The following is a 17,684-nucleotide window of genomic DNA, read 5'->3' on the forward strand; positions in this document are numbered from 1 at the left end:
GAGTATGGAGGCAAGTGAGATAGAAGTCAGACCTAAAGGTCAATGAGATGTGCCACTGAAACTACCCATCAGATGTCAAATCTTTTGTATCGCCAACTCGTGCACAACAGGCGATGGGTTTTGAAGTATACTTTTCCTTCTTCAGGAGAAAGGCATAAACTTATTTCACATCATTTTGAAGATTCTGAAGACTCCTATGTTAGCAGGGATGAAGAAACACAAGACCAATCTAAATATGTATAATGAACAGGGTATGACAGCCTTCAAGATCCTCCATGTTCCTATGTTACAAGGAACTGGTTCAGATATCATAAGGGTGCATTATGCATCCTCAAACTAAATATATTTTTCATAATTACTTTTCTTATTACTGTAATAGTTCTTTCTCACCTTAAAAGTTCATGTCAATAATTAGTACCATCTCCATCGACAGAGCGGGTGGTCACACACAGCTTGCCCGCCACAGACCTCGTCACCCAAGCATCACAGAAACTCCAGAAAGACACATCGAAGTCATCACCACGACCGAGACGGACCTCGGCTCCCCCATAGACTTACCCATACCAATGATGTCACTGAAGTGAACAGGAGAGACAAGAGGATGGCTCGCGCGAGCGAGAGCGAGATGGATAAAAAAGAAACTAGAGAACCACACTCACTAGAGTCAACTTCGTCTTCCGAAGAGGACGAGATGCGCGTCGCACCTCTGGCTAAGGCCGAGAACTTAAATTTAGATCTAATCGAGAGCATTATGCGTGACTTTAATCCCAAAAAATCAAAGGCAGACAATCAAGACGGCCCGAAAAACGTCGGGGCCACTTCCAGCGGAGGACAGACAGTTGTCCGGGAAGCGAGGATGGACGATGCGATCTTCGAGGAAGATCAGTTACAAGCAGCTGGTGCGACCAAGAATCCTAACACCCACAAAACAAACACACTACAAGATACGGAAGGCTCAGAGGCCCTGCAAAACCACTTGAATAAAGATGTCACGGATGAACCCAACAAAAAACCTGATAATAAAGAAAGTTCCTTATCGAAAAATAATAGAATTCCTGCAGAACCCTCCGACGGAAAACCAAGCGAGAACACTGACGTCAACACTGCACAGAAACCTAATAATAAAGAACAAGATGATGATGGCGACCGAGCTGCGTCATCAGCCTCAGCTCCGAAACCCGATGGAGTCTCCGCTGCCGACAGAGATACCCAGGAAGAGAAGCAAGATTCGGAGGGAAAGACTGAGGCTCAGACTGAAGTCGGAGCTGAAGAGGAGATGGGACCTTCCTTCACGGTAGGAGTTGGGCCAATCTTTGTCGAGGACTCACAGAAAGAGAGAACGATCATCGAAGCGGCCAAGGAGGAGCAGCGGGTGAATAACACGATGCCTGATGAATTAGTGGTTCGTGTTCTGGAGCAACGACAATCTCGCGATGGTAGGAAGGAGGAGGAGGAGGATACATTGGAGGAAAACGCTGGAGGTACAGGGCAGCGCCCTATCGTATTCCCGGCGGTGCCAGATGAAGCTAAATCTGATCCAACCCCTCATTCTGATACCGAGACTGTGAACTCTACCCCTGTCAACATTGTACTTCCCGGTGAAGGTGACACAGACACAACAACTGCGCAAGGCAGAGTGCCTGGCGGAGGTAACGGACCCACACCGTCCTCCCCGTCAGTGCCAATTCTCTTCCCAGAACACGACAGTGAACCCAAGGAGACAAATAATGAGGCACAAACGGCTCCGAACAATGCAGGAGTCACAACTCAGTCCTCTATCACGCCAGGAGGCGGCGTACCCACAGGGCAGGATGCGGCAGCTGGACCGCCAATGACCACAGACTTGGAAGAGAACTCTGATAGGGAGACCATGTCGGAAACACCAGGTGTTGACGACGAGCCTCAAAAGTCTGAAACAAGTGACGTATCGGGTAAGCCTGGCATGGCAGACATGGAGGGAGATTCTGAGGAAAAGGATGATAATGGAGACCCCTCAGATAAGCCTGGCATGGATGCACAATCAGACTCTGACGACAAAGATAAGGAAAGTGATAACGTAGGAGGAAGTAATGCGAATATAGAAGATAAACCTGTCAATCCAGAGAGTAAAGAGACTATGGAAGAACCCGACGACTCTGGAACGTCAAGTTCTCCTGGAACACAAGATTCTGGCAAGGAGACAACAGACGAATCCCCTGACGAAGGAAACTCAGGTTCAGGACAGGAATCTACAGGAGAGGGAGATGAAGATAAGAAGTCAAAAGAGAATGGCAAGCAGGCTCTCCTCACTCAAATATTTACAGGAATCTTTGGCTGAGGAAGTCGCTCGAACCTCCAGCCACAAGCACTTCATGTGTCCCTCTCTATAATATAGTCCAACATGTTGAAATCTTTTCACACCCGTATATTCTGAGATTCATAGTTGTAAAATCTATATACATTCATTTAAACACAAACATGAATGTGAATAAGTATATAATTATACATCATATATATATATATATATATATATATATATATATATATATATATATATATATATATATATATGTGTGTGTGTGTGTGTGTGTGTGTGTGTGTGTGTGTGTGTGTGTACCATGTGCATTTATATATGGCTAAGCTACAATTTAAAAAAAAATGTATTGTGAGTGGGTTTCAAATGAATGAATGAACTATGCATCTTCATACCCGTGTGGCGTGTATGTTGACATAACCTGGGAAAGTGTAATTTAAGTTCCTGAATATGTACGTACTCATGCGTGGACTCAGGATATCAGCAAAGCTTACTCTCTTTTACGACTGTATCAGCTGATCTTTTTTTTTTACTATCATTATTTTTATTGATAATGTAATACAGGCTTGGAATATGACGATGGCAGCCTTTTCAGCTTGTGGGCTACACTGTTTGCAGCAAGCTAACCCCTGAAGCACGACCCAGAGACTCCTTAAAGCACAAAGGCACGGACGGCTCCTGGGTATGGCGGCGTGACCCTTATGGGTCATTCTCAAGCGGTGTACCGTCGTGCTCAAAAGCCGTGATGTTAGTGCTTAAGGGCGTCAAAAGAGGTGTTTCGCACGGCTATTATTGTTCTAAATAATAACTTAACCCTATCAGGTGCAACCGTCAACCAGTGCGTCAACCAGTGTGAAGAATCCGCCTAACCGTATTCAATATATTATTGTATGTTAGCCTCTCGTGTAGAGGGTCGAGTAACAATGTTAAGAGAGAATGACATACAAAGAATCACTCTGAGCTGAGCTCCTCGCACCAGTGAACCAATCAGTTCGTACGAACGATGGCCTAGTCCATTTAGATTCATCTCGTGTCATCACCTTAAACTGTTAAGCTTTAGTTTACCACCAATCTGTATCCCTCTCATCTCCACCTTATCATATCCTGACTCCTACCCTAGCCACGGAACTTGGACATGATTCAAACACTCGTTCTGATACCACAGACGCGGTGTTGCTGCTGCCACCAGCCAATCCGTTTCGCTATACTCAGTAACTGTACTCATGTATTAAGGATAAACGTGGTTCAGTTGTATAGGGCATCTACTGGTGACTTAATCTCTCACACGCCTTACCAAAACCTTATATATATATATATATATATATATATATATATATATATATATATATATATATATATATATATATATATATATATACTCTCCATGCCGTCTCATATCTTTTACTCGTTTATTTTACGTATTAGAAAATAACCTTCAGTGGATGTCATTCGTACGGCCTGACAATTTTTTTTTTTCATGAGATGATTAATTTCCCTGAGATTTATCTAAGGCAGTATGATTGGTGAGGTAAATATGCCATGAAACTTATCATTAGCACATCTGCCTTCTTGCGTAAACGTGTTTCAGTCAACTAGTACGTGAGAATCACATTTAGTTAATATGTAGTTTTTAAGTATACGTTTCCACTGCAAATATCCAATTATACTATTCCAAATATCATATCCATGTGGTAAATATTTAGATTTGTACATAGTGCTATATGAGGAACGTTTCTGTAATAAACTAAAAGCTAATGCTGTTAAATGTAATATACAAATGTGTTTAGCTACTATTTTAAATGCTTTTCACAGGCATCTTTGCAAGAATTTCAGATTTGTAACCTTAAAGAAAAATAAATGAAAAAAGATACATTTGAATACTGGTCGAATTTAAACCCGTGTCCAAGCTGATCGCTGATCCAAAACATTTAAGAATTCATTTCTGAATTTCAAGTTCTTGAAAATATATAAAACACCCCTATAGGAATTTGCTTCCCAAAACGCTTTATCGATAAATAATATAATACCTTATGATCCAATGGCATCCGAGGATACAAATCATTTGCTCACAATGTACTACTACTGGATCAAGCTGCATGCTTCCCTTCGCTTTCATCGGTTACTTCATGTCACTCAGTGCTTGGGTAATTTACAATGTTCTGGGAGTCTAGATTGTATTTCACCTGTCATATAGGTACTATAGATACCAAACGAAATACGCAAGGAGCTTCTGGAGAAAAATCGGCATCTTATTCGTCATATTCAGAAGCAAAACTGACAACGTTGTGATTTCAGTATTAGCCTACTCGGCAACGGAAACGCCTTCTTCAGTTAACATTTGTTGACGGTAGGCAGCATACTCAAACTTGTGTCTTCATTTCAACACTGTAACCTTATTCGTTTACGACCAGCTTACACCAGACCGATTTGGATACTGGTCATTTAGCTGGCTCCTCCTCAGTGAGTTTACTCGTGCATTTTGGTCAAGATAAAAAACTAACCCCTTTGCAACAAGCCTATTCCTCCTCGTAAGTACATCTCTCGACTATTCTCAGTCATTTATAAGGACGTTTTATCTATATCACCGCAATACACAAAACATCTTTTTAAACAACTGCCTTTTGAGAAAGTTTTGATTTGATGCTGCTGTTAAAAAGGATCAACAGCTTCGACCAATCTTGATTTACGCAGCTATTCAGGTTTAGTCTGACTTCACTCGTTGCCGGAGACAAAAAAAAAAAAAAAAAAAAATTGTATGTAAACGTTTCTCTTCTAATGAGGCAAAGTACTTTTTCTTCAATACAATTGTTAACATATGGGATAAGTTACCATCAAGACTAACAAAACATAACACCATAGGCACATAAAAAAATATACAAATAACTAGCTTCAGATTACTACCGATATTATTCGCCTTCATTCGTATGTCTCGTGGAGAAATACCAATATATCCCGCCCAAAACCGCATTCAGCATTCCTCGCTGGGGTTGTAAAGATAACGCTAGATCTAGGCTCTCGGTGCTCCTGGAACACCTCCCATATGACCAAGGACTTTACAGTGAACCGAATATCTGCAAATGAATCTACCTAACTCCTGTGCGTCAAACTTTGAGGTGATATCACAACTCCATCGATATACAGATTATGACTAAGAAATCTAAACGCAAAATCAACTTATCAGGAATATCTGGTAAAGATCTTTTTATTTCTGTTATGGTGTAAGACCAACTGACCGACGACTAACAGCTTAACACTTGAGGCAATGACGTTACTACAGCCGAGGTGATCATATCAGTCTCCTTAGGCCTAATCTACTCTAAATATGAGACAAACATTGTATCTTCCTATACAAATATTCGTCTGTTGTTAACTTTTTAAAATGGGGCTTTATAGTCTAATTAATCTATAACCACACTGATTACTGATATAACTTACTTTCTTCCTTTGTCATTTACATTCTAACTTTATGTCCTTCCACTTGGAGCAGGTTGACCACTGCTTCGACTTATCAATAACTTCCATCCTCCAGCAGTATAGTACTCGGTCCAACTGGGCGGGAGTTAGTGCAACTCAGATGGTTGAACGGCTTTAGCAAAACTAAAAGCAAACACCTTTACAATATACGGGGTACACTCGTGTCTGATAAGATATAAGCTTATATCCTGGTATTTTTTTTTTTTTTTTCACCGTTTAATCTGACACAGCGGGTAAGTATGAAAATCTAAACCCTCCCGGACAAAGTGTCTGAATACGCGTTGTATTCATTCTAAATCTTACTTTTTTTAAAAGAATATCTTTGCCATCATGATTTCCGATTATCACATACAGTTCCTCATGTGTAATAAAGGATTGTTCGTCCTTACAGTGAATAACAAGAATGAACGTCGATTTATTCTACAATTCAGTATCCCTAAATTCATGTTTGAATTCAGAAATCATCACCAATAATGTTCAATCTTGGATTTTCAACCAATTTGTAAAATGTTAACATCGAATCCCAAATTAAACACTAAAACAAGTTTTATGTCAATCACACATATACAGAGAAATGCATGAGCTTGAGGACAAACATCTAACAAAAATTTGAAAAATAACTGACTCCTTGTAAAGTGAAAATTATGCAATCACTGACAACACTACCGAAGTATGAAAATGGTTAAACAAACATACAGCCCCTAGTGTCTATATACCCACCGAACACAGCTCAAACAAAAGATCCATTTAGTAAACCCAAAAAAAAACTGCCTATAAATTATATTTTAAAAATAACGCATCGAAACGTCATAAAAAGCAATTACCGCTAATTAATTACAAATGTCAAACGATCGATCAACATAAGTGACAGTCATTTTTAATTCCTTGTATTGAAACGTAATTATCATTTGATCTGAGTAAACGAATGTCAAATTTTATTCCCTGAACTTCGTTAGTTAGTTTTAGATTTCTAAAATATTTTAAGTTGTGTAACAATCTGCTTGTGCAAGCAATGTTGCATAAAATTTCAAAACCAGTCAGTCTTTACATACACACACACACACACAAACACACAAAATAATAATAATAATAATAATTCTACAGTTTCTGCCCCACGGAGATTTTCTGGTGAGCAATGTTATAGCTCCTAATCTAATGAATCTAACCTAACCTAACGGATTTGTATTTGTTGCCACAAGCTTCTGAAAAATAGATTTATTGATTGAGCAAGACAGAAATTTCATAACTCCTGTGGGGTGTAACTTGTAAAAATACCACAAAAATAGTTAAATAATAAATAGCAAACTGCTACATGAATCAATCACAATCAAAAGCATAATTATTTCACACACACACACACACACACACATCAGTGGGTATGCATATACACTGGAGTAAAGACATGGTACACGTATACAAAGTTAAGAGACAGCAACATGAGTGTAAAACTCTCCCCCTCTGTAACACAAACAATAATCACACAAACACACAAAAGAAATTAGCAAAAGAAGTTTTATGCTAAAAAACAAGCTACAATGAATACTAATGTAATGATAGGGAAAGAAAGGAAAGTGAGTGGATGAAAGCCTGACATCATAGGCATGGTTGAGACTAAGCTCAACAAGGTCCAGTCATGAGCTGTTTTTGATGAAGGAAATACAATAACGAGAACAAAGTAAAGGGGAGGGAGGAGCCCTACTGAGGAGTGAAACCAGTTCTTAATAATGTGGGCAAAATAATTTCATGTATCAATGTGTCCCTGACCATACTAGAATTAGTGAGGCTGATTTTCTCACATGAATTCTATAGGCCAGCATTTCTTGGTGTCTGGAAACATCTGCGATTCAGACAGTTACATGATATTTGCTAATCTAGTACATCTATGGTTCAGAATTAGTTTTCTGAACTTCTGGCTGACTTAGGTGGCATGCCAATCTTTCCATGCACCCTCAACAGTTTGTTTCCATCTTCAAGTGTTTACAGTTCTGTAAAAAAGTTCTTAGCATTCAATGTGTTGTACATCAGCATTCAGTGAAAATTTATCCCTAAATATGGCTACAAAGAGATCAGAATTGTAGGAAAACTGGAACATAAACAGAAAAAAGGAGTTAAACATACACATATAGGACAATGTTGTTGAAAGTTCTGTGAGCTCTACATTGAAGGAATAAAAACAATACCTTTAGCTTCAAATACAGAAGGAAGGTTAAAAAAGAGAGAGGTTGTTCAATAAAAGTCAAAAAATGATAACTTAGGGATGCAGTGTACAGATATAGCCAGAATTTGAAACGTATAAGAAAGCAAGGAATGAGAACAGTAAGATATGAAAGGAAGAAGAGAAAAACCTTGAAAAGAACACTGCAAACAAGGCTGAAGATAATCCAAGACTTTTCCTCTATAATTTGAACATTTAATATTGTCCCCTTTGCATTTATATTTGAGTACTATACATGCATTTTACCAAAACTCAGGCATCTAACCTTGGAAATACAAATGGTGAACAGCATGACTAACTGATCAACAACACTGTCACCCCTCTCCTTAAAAATCTTAACAGCAATCCCATTCACTCCTGCCACTTTGCCACACTTCATCTTTTCACCAAACCATTTGCCATCACTCTCTCTTTCCTTTTCCAATCTAATCTTAAACAAACCACAACTGCCACTCCATCTTCTAAGACATTCAAAATTCACTTTCTCTATGCCAGGTCAATTCTGATAATTTAAAGAAAAAATTCTCATATTTTGCCTACAAAATGAGAAGGGTACTGAATAAGAAAATACAGATCCCATTTGGAAACATCTGTTTATGCCACAGCTGAGAGGAATCAAAGGGTGCATGTCATTATCTGGCATAACCTAATCAGAGCTGCCAGATATACAAGTGCACTCATGCATTTTTCTTGCCTCTGTTACAATATACTGTAAAAAATTGTCAGTGATTCCGTTAGATAAAGAACTTTATTTGGATTTCTATTTTGTATGACCTAGTATACTAAGGTATCCAATAAATCACTCATATTATCTAAATTTGCCTGTTTCTTCTATGCAGCATAATTTTGTAAATGCTCTCTCAGACATCCTGAGGATGACAACTATAGAAGGGAAAAATTACCCATCTACTAGAATGGCAACACATGAATGGCAATGGGCAACATTCACAACCATCTAATGTTCCAGAACTTCACTTGGCACTTTAGAAAGCAAAAATCACTATTTGTACCATCTGCAGTATGTGGAAACCAGAAAGATCACATATGTACAATCTGCAGTCAAAAGGTTAATGTTCAGATATACATAAAACTGATGATTGTTTAATTTTCTATATAATGCTTACATTTCCCCATACTTGTCTTCAAAGCATTTATACAAGTCCAATACAATCAAAAACAGTATGTTTCTCAATATTCTTTGAATCCTTATGTAAAAATAATCCTACCATGTAGAACAACTGCAATAGAAGTTAAGAACTACATATGCATAATAATGTAATATATGTAATTGTAACAAACACTTCTTTCTGAGCCTGCCAGTATGCTAAGATTAACAGTGAACAGCTTTTATCAAGAATGTATGGGGTGTGTCCAAGCAGGAAAAGCAGAAGGTGAGTGGTTCCAGGTGAAGGTAGATGAACATAAAGGATATCTGATGTCCTAATGGTTTTTAAACTATTTATAGCTAAAGTGGTGAGAGAAGTATGCAAGGATTCTGAAGAAAGAGAGGCAGGGCTGCAGTAAGTTGGGGGAAAGGGGTAGCTGGGATGCGAGTCAGCTATTGCTGTTTGCAGATATGGTGGCAGACTCAAGTAAAAAACTGTAGAAGCCAGACTCTGAATTTGGAACGGTATAAGACAGGAGGATATTGAGAGTTAAGTAAATAAAAGTTGTGTAATGAACTTTAGTATGGAGGAGAGACAGGTCAATTGCAGTGTTTCTTTGACTGTAGAGAGCAAGGATGAAGTGAAGAGTTTTAGTTACTTGGTAGTGGATATGGCAGAAGATGAAACTATGGAAGCAGAAAGGAATCATAAGGTTAGAATGAGAGAAAAGGTCCTGAGTGCATTGAGAAGTATGGAAAGAGAAGTTACTGTCAGACAGAACAAAGATGGGTATGTTTGATTGTATAGTAGTCCTGGTAATGCAAGACATGCACCCTCTATAAAAATGTTTGGAGGAAGGTGGATCTGTTGAAAATAAAATTCTTGAGGACAATATGTGGTGTGAGGAGGGTTGATCAGGTAAGAAATGATAGCTAGAGGTGTGGTAATAAGAAAAGCATGGTGGAGAGTTGAAGGTGTACTGAAATGGTTTGGTTATAGAGAGAGAATGAGAGAAGAGATACTGACTTGAGAGGGTATATGCATTAAAAGTGGAGGGAAAACTGAGGACTTCATAATATGTTGATGTGTAACAAAGTGCTGTTATAGTTTATGCAGATCACTTTCACATGACTCTATACAGATGTACCAAACTCTGTAGCACGAAAAACTGCTCGTAAATTTTAACATTACCACATGGTACTATCTGTAAGCAAATACAGCTAAAACAAAATCCCAAGTGTAATCATATAGCAACAAACCCACACACATGTTAGAGGAATCTTTGAAAGTAGTCCAAGATCACTATCTGAAAACTAATGTTTTGTCACCATTTGTTCAATTCATGTCATTAATAATAACGGCACAACCCTGAGTACTACTTTGTGATAAAGTAATTTTTTGTACACTGTCACAGACAAAAGTCCATTCCAAATAATAAAATGATGTTTAAAAATGTCTGGCTAATATGGGTCTTAATGTTGTTATCTGAAAACAAATTTGGCTGCATCACAATATCTAGAGATACTATGTGGTTTTGTACACCATACAAATTCAACAAAGAAATCTAGGAGAGTATTCAAGAGATTTAAGCCAGAAAAGAATATACATCATCAAACAGGTAGCATGAGCTTTATACAGAAGTGAAATCCTTAAAACGAGGCACCTACACAAACTCCTTCAAGAACAATTCAAGGGTATATTGCTCAATACAGCTATTAAACATTAAGGGAACATAACATTAAGTTATTCTAGACTGTTGATTTAGCATCTGTCGTATGTAGCAGGCATTAAACTTAGCTTATGGCTGCAGTGTTGATCTACCAATAATCAAGGATATACATTTTCAACCTGCCAATTTGGGAATCATTAAATAACAAGGAATAATGTAGTAAAAATAAATTTTCACTCCATCTTCAAACAGATCAGCAAAACTAAGCTTTATAGGTTCATCTTATTACAAAATTCTGAATATCCCTAAAACACTTTTGTTATATATAAAGATTCACTATCAATTATCCTGCTAATGGATTAGCATGGATTGTTATGTTATTTATCCTGGTCTCAGTGGTAGGTTTGTAGTTTTTAGGATTCACAGGTAGTTTCTCCAGTTCATCAACAACATCTAAACCATCAATAACTCTGAAATAAAACATCAGCAACATTCTGGTTTTAATAGAAAAGATTTATTTTTGTGCATGAGGAACATATGAACTATGTTACAAATTTCTGTGAATTGTCTACATAATAAATAGAACAGATAACATAATATCAGCAGTCAAAATACTAACAAAGTGGCCTATCCTCATATGACAACCATTTACAAGCCAAGATATATTCACCACACCAAAACAATCACCAGCCAAGATAACTTGAATTCACCAGATTAATAATACATCAATTTTGTAACTAGCAGTTGACCCCAAATAAGGTGGGACATTCAACTGTAAGAAATGAACAACTGTCATCAGCTGCCTAACAACCAACAAATACTCAACTCCTGAACAACAAAAAATACTTATAATACAATCTCACCATAATATATGCTCAGCACTTGGTTCTTTGCAACAGCAATAGATCCCCTCCCACCATTTCATAGCCAACCACCAGACTCCATGTAGACATAAAAAGCTTACATCCGCTTCCCATTTCATGAACCTACACCTCAAGATCTCACCTGTCCCCGACAGCCAAGACATTAACAAAATATATGCATATCACAGTGACTAGACAAGCTCTAGACAATTACCATCTAAACTTTGCCATAACATGAGTGTGTTAATGAACTCCATCTGCATGTAGTTACATTGTGAGTGAGATCATCTTCAATGAGGCTGTATCATTGTCAAAAAATAAAACATGGTAGTGTCAATAAGGAACTTTTTGCTTCAAAAGGAGTCCATCCTTTTCCTATTCCTGATTGGAATGCAGCCTTGAAGCTGCTGGAGCCCCACAAAGGAGGTCGTGGAGTGAGATCAACATACAATTTTCTTAAATGTTAATCATGTAATCCCAGGACCCCTTTACAGAGCTCCTGCAGCTTCAAAACTGTGCTACAATCAATAGCAAGGAAAGGACAGACTCCTAGGACTGAAGAGTTCTCTTAACAAAATTGTGCTCCTTTTCATCCATTAACAATCATACAACCTCCATGAGGGTGACCTTTCACTTGACCATAACCATATGGGAGTAGAATCTAATAACACCACACAGGTAATATATATTTTCACACTTGTTCACTGTTTTCCATGTCAGTGAGGGAGTTTCCAGAACAGAAGTCTGATCCCTAAAGAAAAAATTATTCTAATCTGGCTCTTTTATCTGTTCCCCCTTTTGGAAAGAAATACAGAAAGGAGGGATTTCCAGCACCCCACTCCCGCCCCTCTTTGTCGCCTTCTAGTACACAGCAGATATTTAGGCAGTATTCTTCTCCCCTATCCCAAGGGATATACATGTTATATATTGATTCATTCATTCACAATTGCCCCAGGACCTCTTTCTTGAAATGGTCCTGGAGTTGCTCCAGGACCCCTTTTCCAGGAGGTCCTGCAGCTCCAACAGCTCAACATGCACTGCATAATGTGCTCAAACATTTCATTTCCAACACATCCACCCTTTTCTTTTCTTCAGCATTCAGATCCTACAACTCACATCCATACAGTGACACTGGGACAACTATACCTTCAAACTCGAATGGCTTTCGTGGTTAGCATTCCTGACCATGATGCATTCAAAGGCTACCCAAGTTTGAGTGCATAGGTTCGAATCCTGGTTGCAGCAGTTAGTCCACAGTCAACCCAGCTGTTCATCCACTCATAAGGGTTGGTTGATAAACTGGGTACCTTGCTCAGGCTAGGGCATTTATAGCATTAATGGGATGGTCTTGATTAGGGCCTCAGTTGCCTGTGCTGTCTCAGCCAAAAAAGAATAAAAAGAAAAGCCCTAACAGACACTGATCTCTCCTTCTACACTCCCCTTCATGCATCCTTCTCCTACTTTATAACTCACTTCAGTCTCTATGGTCCCAACCAATGTCTCCACATTCTAAGACGCTTCCCTAAGGATTTTCAAATATGATAAATCTACTAGTCTATGAGCATACATATACTACAAGATGAAAAGGCATGATCTATCAGTGACCTCATCAATGAATATGTGCACATCATCCACCAAAGGAGGTTGAGTGCGAATCCCTAAAAGAATTCTCATTACTAAATGTAACAAAAATGCAGCAAATGAACTGAATGATGCACTTACTTTCCAAATACAGTATATTTTAGATCGAGGTGTGGTTGTGGACTGTAAGAGATAAAGAACTGTGATCCATTTGTGTTTGGTCCACTGTTGGCCATGGATATTGTGCCCCTGGCAGAATGCTGAAATAAAAACCAACAAATCATGAAGAACACAGATTATGATAACCCTTAAAACCTAAGGTAAACAGATGCAACAAGAAGGTATGAATGAAAAGCAAGTATCTGTTAAACAAGAATGGGTAACTCATGGTAACAGAGAATGAAGTTTATGAGAGGTAGAAAGATATCATTAAGGAAATAATGGGGTAAGATGATATGACATGTTGGTGTTGGCAAATTGTGATAAGAAGCTGAGTATGTGGAGTTGGTGTGAATGAAAGAAAAACATTGCATAACAAGACATATGAAGAGTGATGTATCTATCAAATTAACTAGATATAAACATGTTGAAATAACATGAATGCCCCTCAGCATTTTGTAACTGAGAGCCAGTGAATACAGTTATTGTGATTGAGGTACCAAGCTGTCACGTTTATAAAGCATGCATATATATTTTTACTTGTGACAATAAAGGTTTAGGAAGTCTATTCATGTTCCACAAAATCTTTATCATAAAGATGATATCTTTACAGCACCAGAATGTCACATGCACATCTCAGGATGTTCTTAACAACTCTGGAAAGTTTAAGTCTAATCCATTGCCAATTAAAAGATGAAATTGATTACACGCAACACATACTGTACTTACAAAGGGAACTTCACTACAGGGAATAAACTGAAGCAGTTCTAACTATACAGTATTACATAGCATATATGTTGAGCCAAACATATTATAATGGCCAATGAATAACCACATAGGGAAAAGAAATTTACAATAGAGGCAGAAACCAAATCATCTCTGTTGTTCTAGCAGCCTATAAAAATATTAAACTGACTTGAACAGCCTCAAAGGGCAGCTCCATTTTCATGTAATGAGAGAAGATACAGTTCCATCAGTTCAGAATACAAAAGAGGAGCCTCTCTGTAAAGCGAATGTTAGTCCTTGACCCTGTAACAGTGGGCAAGATTCTTAAACTCCATCATGGCGTTCAGAAAAAAAAAATCCTTACAGAATATGTCTACATATATTACTCAAGAAATATCCAAAAACTACAGAACTTTTCCACTACTATGGTGTGGGTGGTTGATTAGTGGACAGGAAAGGGCTTGGCATAGTGACATACGCTCATTATCTATGTATATGATAATTACATCTTTTATTTTCCTGGCATAATGGAAGGAAGGACGTAAAAGGATGGAGTGAATGAAATTCGAAGTACTCAGGGCCTTAATGTGTAGGAGGGAGAAAAGTGTGCACAGGACAGAGTGAACTGGGGCAATGTGGTATACTGAGGGCAAATTGGTCATTGGACTAAAGCAGGGCATATGAAATGGCAAGAGAAAACCACAGGAAGGTTTATGGGGCCTAGTTGTGGATAGGGAGCTGTGGTTTCAATGCATTACATATGACAGCTAGGGAATGGACATGAGCAAATGAGGCCTTTTTTTCATCTGTTCCTACTACTACTTTGCTCATGTGGGAAATGTTGAACAAGTATGAAAGAAAAATAATAGATATAACTCTATATACATTTACTCATACACCATCTTTATGGTTTTTCCAGGAGTGATGTTGCACTACATATACACACCATTTACATGCTTTTCACTCATACATTTCTCTTATATACTGTATTATACATCTTATATATATTCTTATACATCATTAACACAGGAAGAACTTTATATACATGAATAAATAAAAAATATCTTATTTCCATCAAAAATATAAACATCAATATTATGAAAAAATTTTCTTTGATTATAAAATGATGACAATAGTGAGGTATGTGAATTCTATGACAATAAGTGGGTGACTGAGGTGATATTTGTGACCATCAATGTCACCCAACTACCCTGTACTGTGGGTGTTCCCTGGAGGCAGGAAACTCAAAGATAGGAGGGAAAACTAATATGACCATTTATGTACACCATGAACATAAACTGGGGAGATGCTTTGAGCATAGAAAAACCAACCAAGCAAACTATTTACCTTCAAGTCATCTCTTACTTCATCTTCAAACTTTTTTCCCCAGATTGACTGTCCTCCCTTTCCTGTTCCAGTTGGGTCACCAGTCTGGATCATAAACCCCTGCAATAGTAAATCAATTGAATGAAATTGAAATGTAAAGGCAAATAATGTGATTATCGCAACCGAAAAATCTATTCTTGGTGCTAACTCATTAGTTTGAACAAATATGATGAAAAGAGAGGAGCCAGTTTTGTCTCAAATGCTCAAAGGTCTGACAATAAGTAAAAAATAGTATATTTCCAAATACACAAATCTGATTGCTCAAATAATGTTTTACAAACTAACAATACATCTGAGGGCCGGATGTTCAAAACTGTCTAAATTAACCAAAGAAAAAATCACCTTAATGTTTCGGTGAAAGAGACAACCATCATAATAATTTGAGGCACACAAGGCTAAGAAATTTTCACATGTCTTGGGACACTGTTCACAAAAGAGTTCAATCTTGACATCACCAACATCTGTATGCAATGTGACACTCTGTAAAGAAAGATAATTATGAGAAAAGTAGACTACATATGTATCAGTTAGTCTGAGGTTTCCATTTCAATAGCTGATACCTCTAACTGACCTGAAGCTTTCCCTTTCCCTGGGCCTCTTAACATTTTCACTGATGTATTATATTCACAAGTAAGAAAAGGTAGACAATGGGTAAAATATATCAGTTCACCATAAAATTCCTTTGAAATTCTCTAAAGTGTAACTGTAAATCCATATCAAAGTTCCAAAATTTTTCAAGAGATATGCATCTGCATCCTAAGGGCCTAGCTTTACAAAAATTTCCATATTTCATGACTAACAGGTTCGAGTCATAAACCAACTTCTCCCTATCATATCTTTGCTGATAAACAATGCTAGTGATTATTCATTATTGTGAACTGGTCATGTCTGATTATAAATTAGTCCACTGAACAAGCTAAAGAAAAGTTGCATTTTCTCTGCACCTTTACTTAAATCTTAACTCATTTTAATGAATACATACTATAAAAAACTCTAGACACTTTATCTAAGTGTCCTAGCAGTCGAGACCTATACTGATTTTCAATATTCTAGTTGAAATGCACCACTCACACTCATAAGTCTGCATCGTCAACATGGGGCTAAATGTTAATAAACATAAGCACTGAGAAGGGTCATGCGATCCCAGCAGAAAAGATAGGAATATATCATGCATATATCTATCCTATCACTGCGACAACTAACTAAGGTGTGGTGAGATCAGTATAGGTTCTGTTAAGTTACAAGTGCATTCTAACCTTGTATATCAATTAGACCTCATTTTCACCTTGATACTGTTTAATGTCATATAATGCTCCAAATTTAAACAATAAGGTAAGGAAATATACAAAGCTGATAGAGATGAGGGGATATTATATTATAATAAAGAAGGGAGTTAAGGAGGGGTAGGGTCTTAACGGATTCAGTGACCAGCAGGGCCCTAGCTAGGCAGCCCTGAACAAGATAAATCTATCCTTGTCATTATGCCTGGCTACTTAATTCAAACTCATCATGATTTTGGGATTGTCTTTGCAAATAATAAGCTATATACAAACCATGCTAGCGAATGATAAGTCAAGCACTAAGCTTGCAAAGGTAAGTTGTTTAACGTTGCTTATTTTGTAAATAAATGATTGCAACGATGGTGTATATAAAGGGATTTCTATAAATAGGAAATTTCTATGTTACAACTAATAGTATAGTAAAATCTTATGGTCTTATTGATGCAATAGTTTATTTTCAGAATTAGTTTTATTTTGCATTACACTTTTTTTTTTTCAAATCTTTGCATTTTTGCCTTGATTCCCATGGCTGCATTTGCATATCCTTAAACTGCTGACTTTAAAGAAATCGATACAAAAAATATATATGTAACTTTTGGATGCGTTTATCTACTATCATATATGAAAGGATTAAGAGAGGCATAGTAGACAAAAATATTTAATCGGGCTTCTGTTATGCTAAGGCTGTCCAATTCAAGCCACATCTGCCAACGAAATTCTATTTAACATATATAGTGATAATGAGTATTCTAAGACCACATTCCCCATCATTATGTACAAGACCCTTAATATACTTCAAGCTAACTCTCCCGGCAGAAAATTATCTATAATTGCTTGTTTCTCCCTTGGTGTGCTCATGGATATTCTTAGAAAGCTTTAGTATTTTATATGGTAAAACTATGAATGTAATAGTTACTATTATTAACACTATC

General features: G+C 37.5%; 2 protein-coding genes across 3 annotated transcripts in view; one reads left to right on the top strand and one right to left on the bottom strand.

Moving 5' to 3' along the window:
• Positions 1-8,739, top strand: part of LOC139760630 (uncharacterized) — a 44,040-nt gene extending 35,301 nt beyond the window's left edge. The window contains exon 7 of the mRNA XM_071684037.1: positions 434-8,739. Coding sequence (XP_071540138.1) covers positions 434-2,317 — 1,884 coding nt within the window. The 3' untranslated portion in view covers positions 2,318-8,739. The remainder of the gene's footprint in view (positions 1-433) is intronic.
• Positions 8,740-9,069: 330 nt separating this feature from the next.
• On the bottom strand, positions 9,070-17,109 carry LOC139760632 (peptidyl-prolyl cis-trans isomerase-like 3). Of its 2 annotated transcripts, none has more exons than XM_071684040.1 (5): positions 17,026-17,109; positions 15,815-15,952; positions 15,434-15,532; positions 13,343-13,461; positions 9,070-11,227 (listed from the first exon to the last, which is right to left on the bottom strand). In XM_071684040.1, exons 1-5 carry the CDS (start codon positions 17,026-17,028, stop codon positions 11,101-11,103), a joined length of 486 nt encoding a protein of 161 aa, XP_071540141.1. In that variant the 5' UTR covers positions 17,029-17,109; the 3' UTR covers positions 9,070-11,100. The 2 variants fall into 2 exon arrangements, with proteins under 2 accessions (XP_071540141.1, XP_071540140.1); XM_071684039.1 differs by lacking the exon at positions 17,026-17,109 and adding an exon at positions 16,544-16,661.
• Between the last annotated feature and the right edge of the window lie 575 nt (positions 17,110-17,684).

This window comes from Panulirus ornatus, chromosome 37 (assembly GCF_036320965.1).
Source record: "Panulirus ornatus isolate Po-2019 chromosome 37, ASM3632096v1, whole genome shotgun sequence".
Lineage (NCBI taxonomy): Eukaryota > Metazoa > Arthropoda > Malacostraca > Decapoda > Palinuridae > Panulirus > Panulirus ornatus.